This window comes from Papaver somniferum, chromosome 6, assembly GCF_003573695.1.
Source record: "Papaver somniferum cultivar HN1 chromosome 6, ASM357369v1, whole genome shotgun sequence".
NCBI classification, from domain to species: domain Eukaryota; kingdom Viridiplantae; phylum Streptophyta; class Magnoliopsida; order Ranunculales; family Papaveraceae; genus Papaver; species Papaver somniferum.
In genome coordinates this window covers 142,656,081-142,677,733 of record NC_039363.1, presented here as the reverse complement: position 1 = coordinate 142,677,733, position 21,653 = coordinate 142,656,081, and the positions used below count along the sequence as shown (strand labels likewise).

The 21,653-nt window shown below is 36.0% G+C and overlaps 2 protein-coding genes across 2 annotated transcripts; both read left to right on the top strand.

Annotated features, from left to right (window-relative positions):
* Window positions 1-7,458: 7,458 nt before the first annotated feature.
* On the top strand, window positions 7,459-10,987 carry LOC113289601 (probable serine/threonine-protein kinase PIX13). The gene is made up of 6 exons (XM_026538909.1): window positions 7,459-7,844; window positions 8,011-8,339; window positions 9,417-9,552; window positions 9,753-9,898; window positions 10,004-10,127; window positions 10,229-10,987. Exons 1-6 carry the CDS (start codon window positions 7,775-7,777, stop codon window positions 10,696-10,698), a joined length of 1,275 nt encoding a protein of 424 aa, XP_026394694.1. The 5' UTR covers window positions 7,459-7,774; the 3' UTR covers window positions 10,699-10,987.
* A 255-nt stretch (window positions 10,988-11,242) lies between these two features.
* On the top strand, window positions 11,243-12,091 carry LOC113291596. The gene has a single exon (XM_026541115.1). The coding sequence runs from the start codon at window positions 11,243-11,245 to the stop codon at window positions 12,089-12,091; it is 849 nt and encodes a 282-aa protein (XP_026396900.1).
* Window positions 12,092-21,653: the final 9,562 nt, after the last annotated feature.

The window sequence follows — 21,653 nt, the reverse complement described above, 5'->3', positions numbered from 1 at the left end:
CCGCGCCTAAACTGTGACATATTAAATCCATACTGATCATACTTTCATGCCACTGGCTACCAAACGAAAGGTTGCAATAATCAACGACTACCTTCCTCTTAAGATGCAAAAACTCGACCGTTGAAAGTCACCACCGAGTCGACAAGTCTCCCAAGCTCAACTTGCCAAACAACAACAACATGCTACATGTTTTCCACGAAAACACTCGAGACATCAACACATGTCAGAAACTGGGGGATGCTCATTGGGTATTGGTTTGGCGGTTTACAACGTGCAGCGTACACTACGCTCGTTATTAGAAAGTGTCATAAGGATGAGGCGGTTAGTAAATACAGGGAGTAATGGTGAAATAATTTATTTTACGGAACATCAATTCCAAGCGTTACCGGTTACCACCTCCTCCCATTTACTCACCCGTTTTCCATTTCTTAATGAGACCAGAGTACGTTTCACTTCGACTTGTATAAATAGGCATTACCTATTTCCACCGAACAACAAGTTCTGGTCAGGAGCATACAACAATCAGAAAATGTTTGCTAGCTTTACCATCTATTAGCTTCCCACTTTCTGATACAAGTCACAAAACAACTACTCTTCCAGAATCAACTATTCTGGTCTCAACACTCTCTTCGCTTGCCTTCCCAAAACCAACCATTCTCCTCCACTTTGTGACCGAAGCAAGTCTGGAACGATCATTTCTTGGTTTAGGCCGGACTTGTACAGATTGATCTCTCGAATCTAAAGTACTCCCTTGCAATACATTGTTTAGGGTTTAGATTTGTTTCTCACCTACATCACACGAAATTACCGAAACTAGCAGAAACTGTTTTCACCCTCAAACAACCGCATCTACAAGATCTTTATTATCTACAACTTTTTTGTTATCACTTTGAACAAGAACTAAAGGACACTACATTTGTTGATTCCACTCCAAGCCTTATAAGATAATTAATGTCATTGCCTATGCAATATCTTTTGGAATAACTTATAAAGCTTTAATAACTAAAAATCCACCTGCATTGTTGTGAAGCGCACAAGACCCAAACTAGCAACAAAATTAGCATTAGTCATTGATTCCATATGTAATACACTAGAAATAGACCGTGCCGTAACGGCACGGCATGAGGTTAACAGAGAGTTCTAATAAATATCTAGAGATAGCTCGTGCCGTAACGACACTGCTTTAATATGATATCTGACTGGTGTAATTTTTTTTTTCCCGGACTGAAAAATCGTGTTCCTTTGCAAGATAGTTTTCTACAGTATTTCTTTTTAAGCGAAAATAATGTCTATAAATACATCGTAAAATTATTCATATACATTATCCAAAAACGAAAACACTAATTAAGTAATAGTGTATATGTATATCTCACTTATGAGTTATGAATAGAAATAAACAAATAAATCTCATTTCCTATTAGATTCATCATGCCATCACTAAATCCAATTAATGCATGTATGATATATTATGATTTAATTTAGTGTTTCTTTGAATATCTTGAGTTAAGAGTTTATGCAATAATTAAATATTACTAAATTTTGATTCATAATGAGAGGGGTTACAGAAACGACGGCCGTCGGATGTCTTTCGTTGAGATGAGACTGGGATGGTCGGATGCAACGTTTGTCTCTCAAAATGTTATCCGACCGTCCAAGATCATAAACCCATTCTGTTTTGTATTATAGATTGTTGATCATTGCCACCAAATTGGAAGTTCAATTGAAGCTTGAGTAAACGAGAGTATGTTGTTCGAGTTGAGCCAAACAGGAAACTATTATTGTAATTTTGTGACTGGAAGTAGATGTTTCCAACTAAATAAATCTAAATATAGCAAACCAGATAGATCATGCATATGTATATTGGAGAAAAAAATGTACAAATTTTCTTGGTAGATACCACACATATGGCGCATATGAGAGTTAGGAGGAGAATGTTTAAACATCAAAGAAGGCACATTTATGATTTTACGAGAAATGTTTCACATGAATTACTGCTGTTTATAAGCTCCGGGGATGTGCCAAAGCTTGAACCTATATTATCTAGGAGCCAACACAAAGGCTGTAATCTTGATTAAGTTTTTATTTTTAGTATTATTATTATTTATTTATTTGTTGGAAGCGAAAGAGTTTTATTGTTGATTTAAAAGAAAAAGAAAAAAAACTTCTCAAATCAAAAGACTAAAGGCTGCTCCGTGTTAGAATTTCTTTACATGATAATTAAATACGTAACTTTTTTTTACCAATTAAACAAAATTAACACATCGGGATATTTCAAGACGTCTCATCATTCTAGCTCTATAATATAATGGTTTATTAATTTACAATAACCTCAAAGGAAGGCTTGTGTCTACCGCCAAAAACTCTATTGAATATTTGTTTTCATAGCATCCACGTAATAACATATGGAGCTGGAAACCATATGGCCCAAAAACCATAAAAATTGTAAGGAAACGGTTGAAGCAATCACTCATGATATTCGAAACGCCTTTATAAATTACGGTGATACTACATACAAAAGCATACTTACATTGGATAAACAGTGCTCCGCTGTGTCACTCGCTAGTTGGGAGAAGTGAAGTCCCGCATCGCTCAGAACCCGTCCAGAGCCTGGGTGCATCTCGGATTCTCCATGTTGATGAGGCCTTTTGGGGTCCTAAAGGGTGAGAAAGGGTAGGAAATAAGGTGCACCTCAGATTCCCTAGGAACAAACTTACATATACATATGGGTGTCAAAAGGATGGGGAATAACGTCCATGGTGGTCTAGAAGGTGTTACGAATTTTGTATCAGAACCGAGGACGGCTCTCTTGGGTGTGTGGGTGAAATAGTCCCGTATCACTTAGGAAGCGTCCAAATCCTTGGCTGATAAGGTGCATTGCGATTTCTCCATGTTGATAAACCTTTTGGGGTCCTAAAAAGTCCCAGGAACAAAACCACCTACCCATCTGGGTGTCCAAAGGGTGAGAAATATCGTCAGTCGTGGTTGAGAGGGTGTTACATACTTGGTATCAGAGCCGAGGACGACTATCTTGGGGGTGTGGATGAAATAGTCTTATATATCGCCCATGAAGCATCCAGAGAATGGGTTAATAAGGTGAATCTCGGATTCTCCATGTTGACGAGGCCTTTTGGGGTCCTAAAAAACCCCGGGAACAAAATCACCTACCCGTGTGGGAGTCCAAAACGTGGGGAAATATCGTCGGCCGTGGTTGAGGGGGTGTTACAAACTAATACTTGTTATATTTATTCCTCTATTTCTCAACACCTCCAGATTTGACAAAGAATTATAAGAGACTTCTCATAAGAAAAAGCTTACCTTTGGAGGGATGTTTTTCTTCTATACTGAACCATGAAAACCTTATACTAAGCAACATGCATTCAATTTCTTCATTTATATTACATTCATAAACACTTGAATGATTCGAAATCTATCTCGTTTTTTACATCGATTTTTATACCATCTATTTTGTACTTGCTTGCTTATCAATACTGAGTTTATAGAGTCTTAAGCACTCCTCGTTTAAGATTTATTATGATACCCACCAATTATGAAAACCATATATCTTTACCGATGTATATTTTGACATTACAATAACTATAATATTAAAAATTGCTTTTAAAATAACGTTCTTAATTATACTATTCCACAAGGCATTGAAGTATCCACATGCAACGAAACTTTTCTCTTATTTTTTATTTTCATGTATTATTTTCCTACATGATGCTATTTTTCCTTTTCTGAATGAGTTGCTTATATAGTAACGTAGTCAGAATTTTTCTCAAGTAGGGGCAAGTTCGTATCCTAAAAGTCTGCACATACTGGCAGTTAGGCGGCCAAAGGCCGTCCGTTTTTTTTTTTTTGCATTCTAACTGGTTATAATCATTTTCTTGAGTAAAAACAAAGATATAAAATATTTTAATTAAAAGAGAAAACAATTTACATCGTTTCTCGTATATAAATCATACATTTATTTTTATCAATCAAGTTTATAAGTTTGCCCATATTAAGAATAAAGTTTTAACTTATCATTCGCATTTACCCCCCCCCCCCCCCCCCCCCCCCCCCCCCACCCCAAGACATGTAATTCACAAAACACTAAGCCTAATTTAGCTAAATCTCAAAATCAAGTGCGGTCGGCAAATTCCACTTGTCCTAATGTCCCTTCGTCCCTGTGTTTATATGTAAAACTTACTGAAAATTGACCTGAGATATTTGAAGAAAGTTCGCAATGCTATGAAACAACCTGATTGTAGGAATATGTTGGACTTAAAAATAACTAAAATATTGTTGAAGTTGTAAGAGATCCCATCGATTATTAGCGAAAGTAAATAACATATGACGTTGAGAAGCTTCTTCAGATGTATTGATGATGTGAAGGATGTAGGAGTAAGCCATTGATGGCTACAAGTGTTAATAAATACCCCATTTTAAAGATTCGAAGTATAATGTTTCTTTATGATCTCCGAGCCTCGAAAATTGCTTCGCAAATTCAAGTGATATGGTGCTTGTTGGTTCCAGATAGACAACCTTGATTGTAGACGTGATGTGCCTTGAGAACTTCAGCCCAAACTGTATTTGGCTCAGATAACATTTGGCAAGCCAGTTTTGAGGTAATTACTAGGATAAATAAATGAAGGTTCTTCAATACCAAAACTCCAAGTCTCTTGAAAACGCATAAAGAAGTCCAAGACTTACATAATTGACTTTCATGATTATGCTTATCTAGTCATATTGTCTTTTGACCTCATTCAATCGATTCATTACATTTTGAGGCATGCAGAAATAACTCATGTGGAAGTGAGCCACGATACATTTGTAGCGCCTTGAATCTGTGTGTACCTCCATGCTTGATGATCAACTTTTCCTGTTAACCTTGATGCCTTTGTTTCACCTTCTTAATTTTGTTGGAAACAATTACATTATCCGTTATAGATATCAATTTAGCAAATGTACCATGTTAACTTATCCATCGCAACTCATTGTGGATGCTATAAGACTAACTATTATGAATGACTTTCACAAGGTTCACAAGCCAAAAACCGTGGATAAACCCCATGTTCATACCTTCATTCCTCATAAATATAAAAAAAAATTGTGAATCTGGAAAAGAGACAAATGGTTCCACGCTTGAAAATTAGGATTAACCGTTGAGCACTCCTATGATTTAGCGCAAAATCACTGCACATTTTCCTATAGTATGATGAATTTTTGTTTTATCTTTTACGTTTTGGGTCTAAATTTTCATGTTGTTTTGCATTCAACGCGTAATCATTTAATGTTTTAGTCTCTTCATAACCATAATAATAAGTCCCTATTACACGATGATGTGTGGCAGGTTTTAAATCTTACGAACCTGCACCAAACGACTTGGTTTAAGCATGACCCTGCATGGAGTTACCAAACTCTATGCCTAGAAGGAAAAATAATTCTCCGATTGATAATCCCTCAAAGAATTTAACCCCGCTGGCATTCAAAATTCATGAAAGTATTTATTCCGAAAGTTATTTTTAAGATCCAATTAAAATCGACCCGACTAGACGCAAGACTAATATGATGTGACAAATGCGGGAAAGGAGGTGGATCTCTTCCCCATAGTAGATTAGCAGAAGATGCTTTTGTGGAAAGCCATGGATGAACGCCATGTTTTTTTCTTTAACCTTTCTCTCCTTCTGTATCAAAAATTCTTGATTAACCGCTCTAACTAGATATGACATGGCCCAACAGTGCCACACAATCATTGTGCAACACTGAAGTTGTAGCCTTGCAGATGGAGTTGCACAGTCCGACGATGTAGCGCCAACATGACTGAGACAAGAAAGGTTACCTAGCAAATGCAATACGACGCGATAATGTTGTATATCCATATACAGAGTTAGGCCAGCTCAAGGAAAGAGTAAAGGATGAGATGCAAAGTCATGAGATGACTTTGGCATAGTTCAAAGCATTGGACAAGGCTTGGACAATGCATATGCAACAATGGCGTTGCCAAATGCGCCATTGGTGATTATTTCTCGCCAATAAGGATGCAAGTGATGCACATGAAGCATGAAGTTGAACTAAGCAAGTCAAGACTCAGTTGGCACGATATTTGGGTGTTGGCATCCAAATAAGCTAAGTGCATGATCGGGATTTCCAGGTACTTGGAAGAAGTGCAAGTTGAATGAAGCGCAACCATTGCCGGGTACTTAGCGTAGGCCAAGAGTGAGTAAAGCACAATCATGGTCGAACATTGGCACGAGCCAAAGTTCAGTGCAGCATAATGATTGTCAGATTTGAGTTCAAGCTGTCAGTTGCGAGTGTGCGTGCATCACACACATGCCAAAGTGAAATAGCAAGTTAGAGACGTTATTAAGTGGTTTTATAACCGAGTTTGGCATAACCTAACCATTTGAGACAAGTGTGGTGTCATTCTACACGCCAGCACTAAAGTTAGCAGTTAAAAAGTGAATTGTGGCGGTTAGGGAACTGCCTATGGACAGATGGATGTTCATAGGGCGTCCAACAGAGTTGCATACTGATTGGCCCTGGTTCTTGGCATTATAAATAGCCAGAGAACCCTTGCAGATGAGAGTTGTTCAAGTGTTGAGGAACCACATTGCAGTAGAGAGCAAATTTTGTGCTAGGCTTAGAGAATAAGCTTGTAAGTCAATTGGTTGGACGATTTTTGTATCTTCCCCTTGAGATAATAAAAGAAAGTTTGTTGGCTTATACATTTTGTTTCTTGGCATTCTGTTGATTCGATAATACGTGTTGTAGTATGTGTTACATTGCTGGTAGAGAAAATCTAAGTAAAGTCTTCTGTTGCATAACTTAGTGAAGTTGACTGTCTGCACATGTGCAAACTTATATGGCTGAAATACGAGTGGGTGATAAGAGATCACTGAACCACTGTATTGCAGGGTTATACCTTCGCGAAAAATTGCTTGAAACATTTGAAGGTGTGACACTAGACTAGGTTAAAACTGTACCCTTACAAATTTTTAAATGGTGGAGTCAAAAAATAACCCGGTGCGGCTACCATGTGGTCGGACCACATACTTCAAGTATGTGGTCCTTCTTTAAATGATGACACGTCGTATAAAGTAAGAAAAAGTTTGGAAAACAGTTTTATTACCTAACTGTTTTTCTTTCTATAATTTACCGTTTTTTCTCAAAAAGTGAAACAATTACGGAGATTTGGAGAGGATAGATTTTTAAATTAAACAGGTGACAGAAAATGAAGAAGGGCCGCGCATAAAATAGATGTGACCGGACCACATTGTAGCCGCGGCGAAAATAACCCACCCCCGTATGAAGGACGGTTTTTTCCTAGTTCATTTAAGCGGTTCGTAAAGAATCAGTGGGTCACTGTTCCCGCGTTTGTCCGATATCCTTTGTTTTGCCCCCCGGTTAACATTTTCGATTTAAATAGAGTGATCCGCAGTCCAAGATGCAGGAAAGTATTACTCGGCTTATCTCGGTCTTTGTTTTCCTTTCTGTCATTTAATAATAATAATATTATTGTTTTCAAAGAGAAGAATTTGACAAGAGAAAATTTGCAGGGAAAAGAAGGAAAAGGAAGACTTACGAAGAAAAGTCTTCATTAAGAGTGGCCATAAATGAGGAAAATTTAGACTCTTTTCACTCCTTTTATTTTCTCTTTAAGTTTTTCTACGGTTTTGTTTCTTCTCGGAACTTACAAGGAAACAAGAATACTAGTATGTGTTTTGATTGCTCTAAATCTTAACTACTTGAGAAATTGAGTGAAGTAAATTGAAAGGGTTTCTTCAAAAGTATGGGGAATTGTATGGGATCTCCTGTTGTTAATAGAAGTCCAAGTTCTACTGGAATTTCAACAACAACAGGTACTAAATTTTCACTAATTCTTATGTTCATTTTTGGATCTTAGAAGTTTTTTTTTTCCCATGAAAAACTACTAATTCTGTACTTTCAAACATGGGTTTTTTCATAAATTACAAAACCCCTATGTTATTGGCGACAAAATCTTGATTTTTATTTTGATTTGAACAGGAACATCAAAGAACAATAGTAATGAAAATGGGTTTTCTGAGAGTACTGGTGGAAACAGTAAATATTCAGCAAGTGGAAGTTTAGAAGAAGTTTTCCCAGATGGCCAAATCTTACCAATCCCAGGCCTTAAAGTATTTACTTTTGCTGAATTGAAAGCAGCCACTAGGAATTTCAAACCTGATACTGTTTTAGGTGAAGGAGGTTTTGGGAAGGTTTTTAAGGGTTATCTTGATGAGAAAACTCATGCTCCTTCTAAAATTGGTAGTGGAATGATTGTTGCTGTTAAGAAACTGAATTCAGAAAGTATGCAAGGATTTGAAGAATGGCAGGTAAGTCCATTTTTGGTGTAAAAGATGCTTTCCATTTTCGCCTTCTTATCAATTTGCCTGTATATTGTTTTAGGTAAGATTCCTGATTTATTCATTGCATGCATGTCTTATCCTTGTTTTATGTTGTTTCGGTGTGGTTCTTCTTGATCCTTTTTTGGTCCTTAGAATTTCCATGTATTCTTCAAAACTTTTGCCAATTTGCTTAGTATGCTGTCTTAGTGGAGTTAGCTTTGTAAATTCTTGTTTGTCTATATATGTTTAATTATTGTGGTTGGTGGGATGAACCTTTGTTGTTATAACCGAAATGATCTTAGATTGTGTTAGTATTTTCAATAGGAAAACCTATCTAGAAAACTAGCCATTTTGATTGGAGTCAATGAATTTACGGTTCAATAATGATCTTAATTACCAAGCTAAATCAGTTCTTTAGTAAGCTCAATGTTTCCTTATTCTGGTTGGCATATCATGCTTCGCGTGGAATTTGTTATGTGCCACAAGATCTATGACCTGAACTTGGGGAATAGTGGTCCTCTGATGAATGCTATGAAATATTAAGGGTTCTAGCTTATATAATTATATGACTATTGAGTTCTTAAATCTGATGTGAGGCATTGGGTGTTCGACATTGTTAAAGTGTGTTTCCTAGAAAGCACATATTCTGAAGGCAATACACTCCGATGACAGTTGAAAAAGTGTAGAATTGTGTTCATTTGGAAAGCAATTTCTAGGATCTAGTCTTTTTCGTGTGAGGAAGACATTTTTGCCCTCACATCAGATCAGCTTAGAAGACTAATAATTGATAGAGCTGGTGTTAAGCTGCGGAAATGGAAGAAACTGTGAATATCTTGTAGCATCCTTCTTTGAGGTTTATGGTATGGTGAAAAGGAGTTAGTGTTAACCTTGTACTGGCTAAAATATTATTTTGTCATACTTTACCAAGTCTTTTCATTTTTCATTGCTATGCATTCTCTCTCTCTCTCCCTCGACCATTATTTTGCTTTTGACTTTTTTAAAGCTATTTAATGGGTTTAATGATGGTTGGTATAAGTTATTTTAATCTCTATTTGTTTGGTGCAGTCCGAGGTGAACTTCTTGGGAAGGCTTTATCATCCTAACTTGGTGAAGCTTCTCGGGTATTGCTGGGAGGATAAAGAGCTGTTACTCGTTTACGAATTCATGCAAAAAGGAAGTTTGGAAAACCACCTGTTCCGAAGTAAGAGTGTAAATAATAAGAAATTTAGAAAGCGACGAATACTACTGTGGTAGTCTTATTAGTAGTATTAGAGAATGGCATCATGCTAACGTTATATACACATAAAACTTGCCCACTCAAATGACAACTTTCTGCTCATAAAATATCTGAATCTCTTTTGGGATATTATATTGAATATAGACATTGCTTCTTGTCTGTAGGGATGATTTCAACTGTACAACCACTTTCATGGAGCATAAGACTCAAGATAGCTATGGGTGCTGCTAAAGGTCTTGCATTCTTACACTCGTCTGAAAAGAAAATCATTTACAGGGACTTCAAGGCTTCAAATATCCTATTGGACGGGGTAATATATTTTTCATGGAAAACGTGTGTCTTATCTATAGCAAAAATATGAGATGAACTCAACAGTCAATAATGTCACTAAACTTGGTTGTCCTTCTACTTGCAGCATTTCAATGCAAAGTTATCCGACTTTGGGTTGGCTAAAAATGGTCCTTTGGCTGGTGATTCACACGTGACAACTAGGGTCATGGGCACATACGGCTATGCAGCTCCTGAGTATGTCGCCACAGGTAAATATTAAAGTCCCTTGTATGATTCTCAAGACTACTCACATTTTACCCCCTCTGGTGCATGTGACTGTTGAAACTGAATATTCATCTATGTTAAACAGGTCATTTGTATGTGAAGAGTGATGTATACGGATTTGGAGTTGTATTACTAGAAATGCTGACAGGTTTAAGAGCACTTGATGCAAACCGACCAAGTGGGCAGCATAACTTGGTGGATTGGTTAAAACCATCTCTGTCCGATCGAAGAAAGCTTGTTAGGATAATGGACCAACGATTAGAAGGTCAATATCCTTCTAAAGGTGCAGCACTGGCAGCTCAACTCAGTCTAAAATGTCTTGCTCCAGAACCTAAGAATCGACCTGGGATGAAAGAAGTTGTGGAATCTTTAGAACACATTCAAGCCATCAAGTTCATTCCCAAGGAGTCTTATCGGCCTGCCAATCCTCCACAGCCTACACGCCGTCCAGGTCAACACTACTCTCATAATCGTTCACCTCTTCATCCAGCTTATGGTGGTCCTGGTGCTAATAAACCTCATGGTTATCCACGATCACCTACTGCTGTCCGTTGACGCAGGCGAGAGACTTTCACAAATTTGCGTCCCTGATTATTTCCTCTGGAGGGCTTCACAAATTTGCTTCCCTGATTATTTCCTTCTATCAATTCGTCCACGTAATTATTACCACTATAAATTTTTTCTCCTCCTAATGTTGTATTTTATGTGAAGTAGAATGTTTTTTTTTGTGTGTTTATGATTCATAAACACAGAATTGTATGTTCCTTGTAATGTAATCATTCCGAGTGTAACAAATCTCACAAACAATTGTAATGCTAAATGTAGTAGTATGTTTGTTGTCTTAGTCTAGCGACTAATATTATGCATCTCCTATTTAGAAGTCTTTCAAATTTATGTTCCGGCCTTCTAGTTGGACCGCTAACAAACCTGTGTGTAGGGCTCGCGAGCCCAATCGGGTAGAATGGAAGTTTCCAAAATTGGGGTTACTTGGATAGCAAGCAAGCGAAGGCAATTTTTGCCTATAAATATTAGGTTAGGGGTATAGACAAGAGGCGTCTTTCTGATCAAGTTCCGCCGTTCCCCTCTTTTTTCCGAGATGATGGCCTTGCAGAAAAGCCTAACAAATTTCAACCAACAACAAGAGAAATGCTTATCAACCCTCTCCAGTATCAACAACGTTCGAGCAGGAACATCCAGAGCTGCACCACCTACAGTACCGATGACAACATCATCTCCGATTGCTGCCAAATTTCCTACAACTAAATTTTCAGAAAACACACAGAAGTATCAGCTTATCCATAGTATTAAGAACAGTGAACCAGGGGCTCAGGTGAAACGTGTTATAGACCTTTTGCGTGAGACAAGGAAAGACTTTACGGCAGAACAAATAGAAGATGCATGTTATGTTGATGCAATCAAAAACAAGGTTGTATTCAATAGTTTGACACATAATGTTAAAGTGAAGTATGATGGGAAGCGCTTCTCGTACAAGCCCAAGCATGATATCAATAACAAAACAGAACTGCTCCAGTTGATTCGCAAGAATCCTGAAGGAATTGCAATTAATGAATTAAAAGATGCATACCGACTTGTCATGGAAGATTTGCAGGCTTTGAAGGCTTCTGGTGTTGTTTGGTGGCTATCTAATTCTGACTGTCGAGAAGATGTTGCATATCCGAATGATCCCAGGATAAACATTAAAGTGGACGATGAACTTAAGCAACTATTTCGTGCGGAAGAGCTTCCACGGGATATGATTGATATTGAGAGGTATCTTCGGGGAAACGGGATGAAGCCTAAAACCGACACTGTGAGGAGGAGGGCGATGGCCCAAGTTCATGGTTTGAACCCCAAACCAAAGGCCAAGAAGAAACCATGCAATATCAGCAAGAGGACTAAGCTTACGAATGCCCATCTCCCAGAGCTTTTTCAAGATATTTGTCCGTAAATTAATTACAAAGCACCGCAAAAACTTATATGCCGGAGGAGTTGGTCGACTTAAAACTTTTTAAATTTTTGATTGAGCTCTAGGCAAGTGTCTATTCGAATAGATTAGCTGTAATTGGTGGTTAACAGTGCTGGTGCAAATAAAATATTGTCCGACAAACATTGGCCATCATTCTATATAAACTGGCTAGTTTAGGGTTCGGAGAAATTATTTCACGCCTACACAAAGTTTGTTCCCAACTAAAACGAGGATAAGGGTGTCTAATTTAGATGAAATTGCCAATTTATCCTCCAATTAATACTATCAATTTACCTTATTCATTAATTTTTAAGATTAAAATCTAATTCTCCCGGTTCCGTTTCATTTCCTACCTCCTCAACAACGGATTCTTCTTCTCTTCTTTCCAGTTTTTCTTCCATTTTCAAACAAAAACATCGATGATTACTGCAATCCAGAATATTATTAAATTTTTTTTTCTTTTATAAAATGACGAATCATCCATAAATGAAGCAAGTCACTTTAAATAATCAATACAAAGAAATTATAAATACTAAATAAATTCGCCGCAATTGGTGGTTAACATGCACTTCTTGTACAGTAACAAGAAAGTTTACACCTAATTAAATATTATACCGGAAAATATTTGCCATCTATAACACAAAAATCTCATACTCATTCATAATCTCATAGGTTTAGTCAATAGATAACCTTAAAGATTTTTGGAGACTTTATGAGTGATTTTTAGATCATCGATATGTATATAAAAACAGAAGAAACGAGAATGAATGTCTATCTTTTGCATAAAAAACTAGAAAAATATGATTTATTCTGCAATATCATCTGAAGTGTTGCATTCATCTTTATGAAGTTTTTAGATTCTTTTTTCCAGCTAAGTTTCCTCTCTGACGTTTCTCTTAGTTGGCTGACTTGGTAATATTAGAGATGAGATCTTTGGTTCATCTCTTTTACGAAATTTACATCCTATTATAAGTGACCCATATATCTTCCCACAACAAAATAAGTGGTTAGTAGCATGAGAAAAGTGACTTTTATTATTACCTGGATGTGCACGTGCATTCTTTAGAGCTTGATATAAGTACAAACTATCATATAGTCCTAAAAATAATATAATAGAGTGAGTTTGGTCCTGTTGACCTAGTCAACTGCCTGTTTGGTCCTTTTATGAAATATATATTAGTATTTGGTCCTAAAAATTATTGTTTGGTTCTAGTATGGACAATACCCACGCGGGATGACGTCATGGATAATGTAATTGTCGTTTTGTAGTGGCAGAAATACCTTTTTCGGACCGTATATATTCAATTATTAAGAGAGAAGATAATCATTTTCAGGACTTACTTTCTCTCTCTTCTTTAGTTTTCAGATCTACTTTGTTTCTCTTTTTTTTTTTTCTCTTTTGCAATGAATATGAAGACGATACGATGATGTTTTCTTCTTCTATTATTGCTACTGCAATAATAGAAGAAGATGAAAGAGATTACGAAGAGATGACGAAGGTTGATTTGAAAGATTAAACTGATTTCGTGTAGATCTATGTTTGTTTTCATCATTTATTTTGTTCTTCGATTTGATTTTGATGATTTAGGTTTTGTTGTGTATTCATTTTTACGAATGAACGCTATTTTTTGTATATAATAATGAACTTTGATTATTTGTTCATTTGAAAGAATGAACTCTATTTTCATATAGGTTTTATTAGGTGTTCATTTGAAATAACAAACTCTTGTTTTTATTCATAATAGTAGAGTTTTTGTTGTGTGTTCATTTGAAAGAATGAACTCTGTTATCATATAGGTTTTATTAGGTGTTAATTTGAAAGAATGAACTCTTAGTTTTATTCATAATAATTGAGTTTTTGTTGTCTATTCATTTGAAAGAATGAACTCTGATTTTTTTTTTCTTTATAACGAACTTTTTGTAGAATATAATGAAGTATAATGAAGTTCATAGAATATAATGAAGCGTAGAGTTTTCATGATACAAAATGAACTCAAATATACAAAAAGCGTGATAGTTCATCAAACAGAATGAAGTGCTACAAGAAAATAAGTAGGAATTAACATGGAAGGGTATTTTCGTCCATTTCATATTTTCAAATAATTATGGACCAAAGAAGAAACGCCTTTTCCCCTGGACCAAATAGTCTTGGGACCACCTAAAAAAGGACCAAATGATAGTTTCCCCGACCAAGTTGACCCAGTAATAATATATTAGAGTTAGTATGGTCCAGTTGACCCAGTGGAGGTATTTTAATTTTGACATCAGTGGAGGCCTTTCGTTGAGAAGAACCTTGACAAATTTTACCTTACAAGTACTAGGAGTGTCTATCTTTCATAGCCCAATCTTCGTGTATCACGATGATTTATATATACTTGGTCGAGGTTAATTTTTCTGAGGCACAACTGAGCTTCAAGCTTTCTTTTAAACGCATATTTTCTTCTTCTAGCATTTTGATCTTATCAAGAGCATCAACTAAATCATTCTAGGAATTTTTCTCGAGAGACACACATTTTCTTTGTCTTAAAAACTCTTATGTTGAGAATCAATTCTTGCTTCAATTCAGTTGCAATAAGTTTTTCTTCAAACTTATAGAAATACCGACGAAGATTATTACATTCAATTTTATATGTGGTGGATATGTACAATAATGAGAATCGTTCTTCTGCTTCGCTACTTTTTTGGAGGTCGTTTATGAAGACCACAAAGACGAACATTGATGTTGATAGTGGTACGCTCATAATGGAATTTGAGAAGGAGATAATACACTTCAATATATTTGAAGCCATGCGCTACCCAAGTGATGTACACTTCGTTTGCTTCATTGATGTGATTGGTTCATTAGCACAACAAATAGCGAAATTGAGTCATGAGGATGAACTTGGTATACAAAAGAGCATTCAATTGTACATCCATGGCTTGTCCAATTTGGATGTTGAAATATCCAAGGAATTGTGAATGATGAATTACTTGTACCATATATTGTGCAGGCACCTAAACTAGAATTAAAGGAACTTTTGAACCATTTGAAATATTCTTTCTTGGGAGATGAAAATGAGCTTCCGGTAATCATTACGAAGAACCTCACACCGGTACAAGAAGACCCTTTTATTAAAATCTTGAAAGATCACAAAACGGTCTTTGGGTGGATAATTGCATACATCAAAGGAATTATCCCATCCATGTGCATGCATAAGAATTCTAAAGGAAGACAACATGAATTCGGTACGTTATGCTCAACGTAGGCTTAACCCCTTTATGATAGAGGTTATGAAGAAAGAGATACTTAAATTGCAAAGTGTTGGGCTAATCTACCCAATTTCTGATAGCAAGTGGGTTAGTCCAGTACAACTGGTGAAATAATGAGGGTACAAAGTACACCACAATCTTTCGATATTCATGTATAAGTTTGATACCTTGTGTGATCTAATATAGATAAATCCGGTCAAGGAGATGACAATAACAAGGTATACACTTGGTATATAATATTAGTTCGAAACCGAACCTAACTATAGGGATCAACCTAAGTGTTGGATTAACGTATAGTGAACTAAAACATAATTATAATTGCGGAAAGTATAAGTAAAGATACAACGAGATTTTATTAAAGAGGAAACTGCAAATGCAGAAAAACCACGGGACCTATGCCAGTTTTGAATACTCCAAGAATTAAGCCGTTATATAAAGAACACTTCAAGGCAGCATATCAGTTTTTCCTATATACTTCACTGGGATATGTTTTTATGCTATTAGCTATTCTGTTGATTCTTCTCCAAACAGGAACCACCGATTTACAAATCTCATTAACCACGGAATTTAGTGAACGGCGCCAATTCTTTCTATCATATAGTTGAGACCAATTAAAATGCCCCTAGTTACCTAGTTTCTAGTATCCCTACGCCTACATCCAATCTGGCCAATGTACGCGAATTCTAAGATAGATTCCACTATCTTAAGTTGTTTTAGCCATTGTGAAGACTTCAAGCACTCAACTCTTTTGGATCGCCTTCTAAATTAGTAAAAGAATAATTTGCTTAGTAACCACTCCTCTAATCTCAAGAAGGAAATCAGAGGTTATACTGTTGGGTTCAGCAAAGGATCTTCCGTTTAACTTAATAAACTCCTTTGTTGTGTAAGATCTACCAATATATCCATATCAAGGTATACTAACTATCAGATTCGATACTCAATCAATTTTCCATCAAATATAAATAAGATCTAGTCGGATCCCAGACGATCAAGTTTGTAAACGAAATTAATCACAAAGATACGAAAGCAATAAGAAATCTTATTGTTTTCAAATCTTCAATGTCATCTTTTGTACCAAAATTGATTCCAACTTATGATTGATCACACACAAAACGGAGTCTGTTAACAATGGATGATCACAAGTCAACGTCAGATTTAAAAACAGATCTGAACAACCATTAATACGTTGATCTAGTTTGAGTAACCTTATGTCGGAAGAGAAGGCTCTCAAGAATAATCAAACTAGGTGTAATCAAGGTTTAACAACTGTTAGTCATTCAAACCAACAATAAAAAACTAAAATAACAATGAAGATTCTAGTATCCCACCAACGGTACTATCTAGACGCTTCTTGATCCCACAAAAGACTTTAAACTAGCGGACGCAAGATATTTCGTTTAATTAGGTAACTTTCCTCTCCAAGATAGTATTACAAGTAATACTAGCATAAACCTCACCAAATTTCAGTTTCACTTCTGTTCCATTTCATCTCACATATTATCTTCTTATTTACCATTTCAACCCTACAAATTCTTGTTATAATTCTTATACAACAACGGTACAAACATTCCAAATAACTTCATCATTTAATCACAAGTTCAGCTTACCTGTATTTCATCAACAACCCATTCATACACAATTGTGGCCTCTTTCATGCCCTAACAACACTACCATTTCAGTCTACATCTATCTTGAGATCATAATACCAAAAACATCATTACCACCTGCAACATCCATTTATCGTTATTCCCCGTAACATCTATTATAACAGTTTCACCATTTCTTCACTTGTAGTTCCGATACCAGACAACATTCATCAACATCTCAACACTACCAGCCCCATCACTAAAAATATTCGCATAGCAAAGGTAACCCCATGTCTGTAATGATTCTCTTTATAACTTTGGCCTTGAGTTGTAGCACCAGCAACATCATTACTAAGTTTATACCTTCCTCCCAGCTGCAATATACTAAACATACATCTAGAATTCTAATTCATTCAAAAATTCAACAAACACATCCAGGATTGTTCTTATAGGTATGTGGTGCTCTAGGCGAATCCGAAATATGAGGCTTTTTTATGGGTTACTTGAACATGATAACTTGAAGCCAGTTATGCGGTCGAAGGCCAGACAAAATTTTCCAATTCTTTTGGTTAAATTTTGATTATAAGGTTATAATTTGGCATATACCTCGAAAAGCAGTTGTTGATTTCAAAATATTTAAAATTTATTGACGGTTATAGTTGCTATAAATATTTAGTTACTTTTTTTTATAACTTGTTTGTGAAGTAAATAAATTTGTCCAAATAATTTTCTAACACTCTTAACTATCACAAATTAACAATAGTAAAAAAATATTAATTTGGGGCTCTAGGCCACCGCTCAGGCTGCTTCATAAGACGGCCCTGGCCACATCATCTTTTCTCTTCTTTCCGCGAATTTCAACACAACCCTAAACTACAACTACAACTCCATTCCTTGTGATTCAATATAAACCTAAACTACAATTTCAGCTTCTTTACGTACTCATCATATCCATCTCAATTATTAGTTCAATTAACAACTACATAAATTCTATAAGGTAGATGAAAAACTTTCTAAATTACCTTAAGGAAAACATTTACCTAAAAATGTCTTTGCTCAAGAAACTGAACTCAAACTCATCTTCATCATTGATTCGCTAAAGAAAACCTCATCATCTTGTTAATAGCGTAACCCAACCTAGTTTTGTTAACAGCTTCGAATAATCATTCTAAGTTATTCTTCTACTTAAACTCTAATTCAAATCAACCCACCTCTAATCACTCCCTTAGACCCTCAATTTCATGCTCTAAATCTTCTCAGAATTTCTTTGGAAACCTTAATTTTCCAATTCTTCATTAGGAAAACGCCACCATACCGATTCAGTAACACCCACTTTTTTTATGCATCCATCAATAACTCAATAACTTGCTCAATTCATACAAACTCTTAATTGTTTCCAAAACCATAATTCTGATTCTTTCCGATTCAATTTGACTTCAACCAGTGACAAACGCTAACCAAATTAAATCTACGAACTCAGTGACACCCTTCTCTATTTATGATTTCACTAGATTTTATCAAGATCAACATGAACAATTCTGAGTTCATGTGACGATAAGAAGAGGAGAGGAACAAGGAGAAAGAATAAATACGAGAAAAAGAATAAGAAAAAGAGAATGATTTCTCTTCGATCGTATTTTGGTATGAAAGTTATGAAACAAAAAGAAATTACTAAGGCACCCCAAATATTGTTTATGACAGCCAAACGGTGCCCAACAAAAATATCTTGGTTTTAATTATAATCTGATAATTTCTTTTTACCCTTCATATAAATCTGATAATTTCTTTTTCGCCTGGTATATGAATGATACAACCCAATAGTCTGAGACAAAACCGAATATTGTCCTCCTTGCAGACAAAACTGGATTATTGCTTGTGGAGAAACCAACTTTATCTGAGTAATATCCATGGGGTTTATAAGGAGACGAAATGAAGAACCTGGGAAACGCTTTTCGGGTCTACGCTGAACTGCAAAGAAGTCATCATCCACATTCGGAGTGTTCTTAACTACCGATTCTTCTTCCTATTCATCTATTGAAGTAACATCATCGCTATCAACTGACATCTCTGCAAAGTAGCTGTGACATTCATACAACACTTCTACTTCAATGTACCATTCATACAAGATGCAAATTTCAGCAAAGCAATGAAATCACGCAATAATGGAATAATCAGGATGCTCACATCAGCGTATACAAAAAATGGTAACGATCCAACTCTTACCTTTTACAGTCTCACTAACAGTAGTGATTATAACTAACAGTCAAAAGACTTGCTCGTTTCTTCAAACTGCAAAAATGAGCAAAGTTCATTATTCAAAAATCAAAACATGATTTTTTATAAAACCGTGAACAACTCACGTAAAATTTTATCATGTGAACATCCACTAGGGCGTGAACATGTCACGTAGGAAAAAATACTTTTTTCTCTCTCGGAAGAGTGTCCACCTTTGAAAAGAGAGTTTATGCTACTTTTGTGAAAGCTCATATATTAGAAATAAAATTTTGTTTTTGTGAAAGCTCATAGAAAAAATTTCCTTCACTATAATCAGACCATGTCTATTCAAAAAAAATAAAAAAATCTCTCTTATGTTAAGGAGTATAGTTCGTTTCTTAATCTAAAGGACGAATGTTCGTTTCAAAAGAAAAATCTCTTGTGAAAGCTCACACCCATATATATATATATATATATGAATGAATCGCAAATATTCGTAAAAAAAAAAACGTTTACGTGGTCGGTGCCGCAGGCCGAAGCTTGGTCGGAAATTCGCCGGCGACGGTCGGTGGGCGAATTCCGGCGAATTCTTTTCCTCTTCCCTGTTTCTCGGGCGTGAAGAAAGATGGAGAAAGGTGAAAGACTGGTCGGTCAAGAGAAATTCAAAATAAAATAAAATAAGGGGGTTCAATTCCTTTTATATCAATTTTATTTTCTAACCCTAATTAAACTAGGATGTCCTTTTTGATCCCGGACCCTAAGTGCTAAACCGACCAAAATTACATGTTCGACCACCCAAATCAGTGGTGCCTCATTTCTCCATGCACGCTGGACGACGCTCTATCATACCGCCACAATCTTTATTCAAGTTATTGCTCGTGCGCGACATCATTGGAGCAAATCGAGAATTCTGGTAATATCTCTTACGATTAAGTTTAATTGCTTATTTCGTTTATAATCAGGAAAATCACCATCCAGTGCTTACTGTAGAACATGACTGTCCCTCACTAAGCAGGGGACTTAATGTTGATGTCCGATTTTCGACAAAAGCTAAAACTGTAAAATCATGATCTTGCATATTTCTGACGCGGCTTCGGACACGTTTGTGAAACTCATATTTTAGGATTCATGAAAGCTCATTTCACAATCTCTGGCCGAGTATACAACCTCTTAGAGCGTGCATGAATTTGTGTTCCTTAAAGCCTCTCAACTGAGCTTTCAATACTTCACATATTTCATCAACACTTCTGTATAAAATCGAGAGTGATTGGAAGGCTCCTAGACATATTGCATGCTAGTATAGAGAGTTAATGTCTTCAGGATGTCTCAGTGTTCCCTGAATATACATAATTAATTGAGTATGATGTATCTACCATCTCATACCTCGATTCTCGAATAAACATAACCCTCCTAGACATATTGCATGCTAGTATAGAACCATTCATAGACTAATGAGTTAATTAATTTTTGGGTCGTAGATTATGGTACTAGTTAGTGTTTGGGTCCTAAGTTTGTCTATTATATTGTTTGGGTCGTTGACCAGTTAGTCAAAACGGTCAAATGGTCAAACTGTTAGTGTCTTTTAACTTCTGTTGGTCTAATTATTACCTGTTTCCGATTAAGAATTTCCTGAATCTCAAAAAACTGAGGAGCCGAGAACAGGGGATTTGATATTTATTGAATCACTTGGGACTATGTATCTATGAGTCATCCGTTCATCAAAGAAAAGAATCTGACTGTATTGATATTTATTGAATTATATATCAAGAGTTTACTCAATTACTGTTAGAGCACTGCTCGGCCGAACTTGCATGCGTTGCTATCTCAAGCATCTTTTTCAATGTTAGTGACCAAAACTATAAGTCTTGATTTCTAGTCTACTTATAACTAAGTCTCAGACTAGGATAGAAAGTGTAGTTGAGATCAAGACTCCATGGCGATCATCATACAAAGACGAAGAACTACTAAAGGAACTGGTGGAACTTCATCGACTGAAAGGTATGTGGAGACTTGAACTTATCTATCACTCAAAAGTCTATCTACTCCATCTCCTATCTTGAGACAAAAGTCGTTTTGCTATATAGACTTTGATTATACACATTTGCTATTTCGAGCCGAGTTTATCTTGCTTATCTATTTCTCGAAATATGTGTTGGTAAGATTTCGCTTTGGCCAAGTTCATCTTTACTAGTGACGAAAGTCATATTATGTTTCAATTACTTGAAAATTGCTTTGAAGAAAAATAGTATGTGAACAACAACTATATAACGTCCTCTAAGAATGTTTCAATGATTGAAATGAGAGTTTAGATTATATAACCATGGTTGGATATAATCATTGTGTGGTAACTGATACATGTATAAATCCTTATTCCTTGAACCAAAGTATGCGTACTTAGCTGCTCAGGAAAACCGGGATTAGAGTCCGCGTACCAAGTCCGCGTACTGTCGGAGGTTCTCATCCCGAGAATTTCTGCTGGAGTTTGTGAACTGAAA